Source organism: Stegastes partitus, unplaced genomic scaffold, assembly GCF_000690725.1.
Source record: "Stegastes partitus isolate 25-593 unplaced genomic scaffold, Stegastes_partitus-1.0.2 Scaffold312, whole genome shotgun sequence".
In the NCBI taxonomy this organism is placed as follows: domain Eukaryota; kingdom Metazoa; phylum Chordata; class Actinopteri; family Pomacentridae; genus Stegastes; species Stegastes partitus.
In genome coordinates this window covers 424,620-429,666 of record NW_007578043.1, presented here as the reverse complement: position 1 = coordinate 429,666, position 5,047 = coordinate 424,620, and the positions used below count along the sequence as shown (strand labels likewise).

General features: G+C 41.5%; 1 protein-coding gene across 1 annotated transcript in view; it reads right to left on the bottom strand.

Annotated features, from left to right (window-relative positions):
* The window catches only part of arap2 (ArfGAP with RhoGAP domain, ankyrin repeat and PH domain 2), a 173,628-nt gene that overhangs the window by 45,682 nt on the left and 122,899 nt on the right, over window positions 1-5,047 (bottom strand). The window contains exon 16 of the mRNA XM_008283445.1: window positions 2,617-2,761. Within this exon, the coding sequence (XP_008281667.1) occupies window positions 2,617-2,761 (145 nt within the window). The remainder of the gene's footprint in view (window positions 1-2,616; window positions 2,762-5,047) is intronic.

The window sequence follows — 5,047 nt, the reverse complement described above, 5'->3', positions numbered from 1 at the left end:
AATTCAGTTACAGGACACAAGCTCATGTGGGTGTTTGAGTATGTTTATATAGTACAGAAAAAAACAAAACTGACATTTTATAGACAAGATGTGTTTAAGTTTAAGTCAAGAGCTGCCGAATCATTCCACCAACTAATAAATAACTCATCTGTGAAGCCCCTGAAAACAAGACACAATACATCAGTAATGATACCGGTGACATTAGTTTCTATTATACTTCAGTTAAACATCAATCTCAAAATAAAGAGACGAGAAAGTTTTTTTTAAAATTCTCAACGTGCCGCCGCAGCAATCTGAAGCTTCCTCTACGCTCATGCAAAAACCCCTTCAGAAGACGAACACTGTCAGGCACCCCGATAGCTCGCCTTGCAGAGCACCGTGTGTCGAGTTTGACTGCTTTTCTGTTTCTCTACAGCTGTCCCTATCAAACAATAAAGGCAAATAAAGCCCAATGACAATAATCTAAACAAAAAAAAACACTGAAAATGAGCAAAAACACAAAATGTGACGAGGGTACATCTCTCGTCTGATTATCACATTTATTTGGATTTAATTTCATTACCATCCACGAACCTGTGCGGTTATTTGAGAGGGGAGGGAAAGTAGATTTTTATTTGTTACCGAACCAATTTTGACAGAGTTTACAGACGCATTTCCTGGCGGAGGAGCCTGCCGCACAAGATCCACCTGTGGTTTCAACAAGCACAAAGTTATCTATATAAATTTCTGTAGCTTTTTTATTGCCTCCTTAAGGCTTTTGTGTGCTCTGAAAAAGTCTTAATTCCCCAGCCCTGGAAGAAAAAAAATATATAAGACATCTCACTGACAAAGTTGGAGCCTAAGCTGTTCTAAAAAGTCTTGTGTGAAGGAAGAGGATGGTGGAAAAAAAAAAGAGAGTGAAATGACAAAAAGGGAAAGAGCAGGGAGGTGGTTTGTTTCCAAGGTTGTTAGTTGATTTTGAAGGTCAGTACTAACTCTTGTCGAAACAGGCAGATGAGTCGCAAAACTTATCGCCAGCCAACACGCTCCCTTTGCATTAATTCCTCAGGTTTGTAATATTCACAGCGAACGTATGTTTCGGGGAGGCCGCGCTATAATTCACGGTGTCCTCTGCCACGCCGAAATTACCCAAATGCCGTGTTTAATGGAACGACACCTACAGCCTCCTGTAGCGCGGTGATAGGCTGCTGGTGGGAGCGTGGTGTCATCTGCATACATTAATATTCATGAGCGGCAGACAGTCGAGAGGTGAGGCGTCCCTGCTCTCTCGGCGCGCACAGCCACGCTGGGAACGCTGGAAGTTGCAGAAGTGAGAGGGAGGGAGGCAAGAGTTTAATCTAGTGAAACGCACGGCCATTATGAGCGTTAGCGACGGAGAAATAATAGCCTTTCTAGGGGTGACGCTGTGACCTATAAATGGGATGTACGAGCCGGGCTGGAAAGGAAAAAAAAAAATGGTGCAAGTGGCTTTGTTGCAGTGTTATCGCCACAACCCGTCATGGCAGCGCGTATGCGTCCGACTCATTACAAAGGTCATAGTTTTAGCGAGCCAGATGTGTTTCTAATGGCTGTATAAATAACATTTACAAATAAAAGCATTGTTCCCTCTTCATAACATCTGCTACTATCATTAAGGACTTGGCTTGTGCTTTAATCATAAGCCATTATCAGACTTCTTGCTCTGGAACTGAAGCACACAAACACACACACATTGCGGCGGCACGATCCAGTGGGAGTGCGAAGTGCGTGAGCAGAAAAAGGATCGAGACATCTGCTTCTTCTTTGTGTGTTTGTATCACTTCCAGAAGAAATAAAGAAGAAGAAGAAGAAGGAAAAAAAAAGTTTGCTGTCAGAGCAACTTTTTTTATTTTTTTATTTAAGCTGAATCATAATCAGACGGAGGAGCGGTCGGGGGAGGTGCAGACAGGAAGTGGCAGTTAAAGACGTCGTCGTTTCGCCCGCAAAGTAAACAGGAAATATAGCGCTCATAAAGCCCTGATGGTTCTGTTAAACTGAATAATGCTCAATCTAAGATTATGCTAATGAGACATATGACAAGGGAGAGAAACAACGCAGAAGCCAATGTTTTACATGCAAGTGTTTTGGTGTTTACGTCGAAGCGAGCCCAAACGCTATAATATATGAATTGTATGTGCAGTAAATTGTAATTTAGCCAATAGAAGGAAATAAATCATTTGAAGGGTTTGTGTTTTATTTTTTTTGTGTCTGTATGGTATGTGTGTCCTCTCCGCGGGTTCAACAATCACATAAATTATGATTTAGTGTAGGGGATGCAAATGAAGCCTTTCGAATGGGCTCGACTGTATATGCGTGCTTGAGAATGTATGTGGGCTGCGTGTGAATGAGAATGGATGTAAATAAAGGCCCTCTACCTTGGCTGTTTAAGTTATACATAAAAGAACTCTTGAAGTATTGGATTGAAATGATTATTAAATGCTGTATATTTCTACACAGCACTATTAAGCACCGTTAATTAGAATTCCACAGATCTGAAAGCTTTTTAACATCAATTCTGGAAGTCTGGAGTAAGTCATTTGCTTACTAAGGTTTTCCGAGGCCTTCACGGTTTAGATTTTGGATATTTTGTGTTCCTACCCAGCTCCAGTCATCGTCTCCGTGTTGCTGATGGCCAGGCTGACCACTTCGGTGACGTCCACCCTGCCGATGGCCGAAGGGCTTCGCTCGCTCTCATAGTAGCTGAGGAAGCCGCCCTCCAAGGTGCACCAACGGCGCGTCATGTCTGAAATGCACAAATACGCAAAATCATCAGTTAGATCATCGCAAATACTGTGTATGGAGATAGGTGAGATTGAACAAAAATTAGCATTTACAGTATTACAAGCAGAATTAGTGCATTTGCATCATGATTCACAGAGGACCAAAGGTCAAGTGGATTGTTTTGCTCTGGAAGAAATTTGTGAAATGACATATGGAAGTGACAGCCACTTGTTTAAGAGTTCTCTAAATGCTGCGGTACACCAGCAGCACACTGGTTTCTCGAACATTTACGCGGTCGTGCACAGGAAATGAATCCCACAGGGTCACACAGTTCCACTTTAACGTCCCAAAATGTTTGAGGGAGAACATTCAAAATGACCTGAACTGTGGAGCGATGGCATGTGGGTGCAACCTGTGACATCCACATGTCATAAAATGTGTAATCCAGGTCCCTGTTGCTGCTAATTACACAGTATCACGTGACATCCTACACAAAGTCTTAAAACCCTTTGATCAACCTTCATATTTAGCTGTTGCAAGTGGCATTTAAATGTTTCGATATTTTATTATTCCTCTGAGATACACTCATCTCTTTCTCCTGTAAGCGGTTTTACAGCGGTTTGAGCAAAGCCAACAGTGAGCTGGTGTGCTAGAGATGAAGCAAGTGGGAAGAGGTGGATGGAGAAAGAGGCAGGGGCTTCATAGAGCTGCACATGCTCAGCATTCAAGCAATGAGTGGGAGAAACTTTTAATGTTCCAGCTTGGGATGTCCAGAGCCGAAGTCAAAGATTGGAATTCAGGTCAATCACAACAGCTAGTGGTACTTAAGTGACCGGTATCAGCACCAATCTTTCGTTTGCATCTGCTGCCAAACAGGTAGCAGGAAGGGAGGTAGAAGCTGTGGCAGGATGCTTTAAATAAAATACACCAGCGTCACAGAAAGTGGCTGTCATGGTGCCCATTGCTAGCTAAACTCTCACAATCATCCCTGCTTGCCAACACAGGGGGGATGCCTCCTTGGGTTTCTATTGTACCAAGACGCTCTAACTGGTGGCTCAACCAGACACTACTGCTAATGCACACTATTTATTCTGGCATGTATGTAGAGTGCAGTTGTTGCCATCCCAACGCAACTTCTCAACTCTCCATTTCATTTATAGCCCTACCAGAACTTCTTAACAAGGTTCATGACCACTTACGTAACATTTAAGAAGAGCTTGGATGCCGAAAAGCATGTTTTTGTTACAGAGCTGCCCAGCTGTCAGGCATATATATTGCATTGATTAAAATAATGCACTTTAAGTGTGTACTATCTAGGAAAATGGCATCTGATTGGGACTTGCTATTAGCAGACACTAAATATTGAATGAGTTGGAGCGTACTCAACTTAGGTAGGACACCTTTGGCCTCCTGGTGACACACTGTCGCATAACACTTGACAGAATTGAGCCATCACTAAGGAAATGTCTCACTTGTTAATTTCTAGCAATGATAAGTCAAAATGTCTGCTGTGAAAAATCTCTATTGACAACTGACGAGAGCATTTTATTGAATATAATAATGGAGCTAAGTTACTGGGGCACCAACATGGCGAGGGCCCTCACAAAGCATGGAAAAAAAATAAGAGTTTGTATTTGTAATTTTGAACTTTTGCATTATGAGTGCGATAAGTAGGCCGCTATTGTTGGCTGAATGAACAGTTTGATTATTTCATGTATCCAAAAAGAAGGTTAAGAGGTTTATGAAATAAACTGTGAGCATCAATAGGAAAGTTCAAGTGGGACCAATTTATTATTTAACATGATTATTTTTTTTATTAAAAATAGTCAGTGTGAGAATCATAGTAGCGTCAAAGTGTTTCAATACTTAGGCTGTCTCTGTTTTGTACAGCGATGATTTGTACCGATGTTCCTAAAGTTTTATTATGCTAATTCGAAAAAAGATGTTGGTACAGACTGAGCTAGCAATTGTTTGGAAATTCTTTGTGATGAAATACAGAAATGCAGTCACTTGCAAGGCCCAGAGTCAGAGAGCTCTCCACATTCATCTCAGGATATAATGAAAACCTGATGGACACAATGCGGTAAAACCTTACAGTCTCGTCCAGTAATTACAGTATGTTAATAAATGAGGGCTGAACTTTACTAAGACTTCATTATTGGAGATTTTTATAGCCACTACAGATGAACGGGTTTAGAATTTTCAGTTTAGTTATTGGTGCATGTATAAAAATCGATGAATTAAGGTAAAGGGAGGGGTCAAGGAGACTGCATACGTACCCAGATTTTAGTGCTATGCTATTGCCATC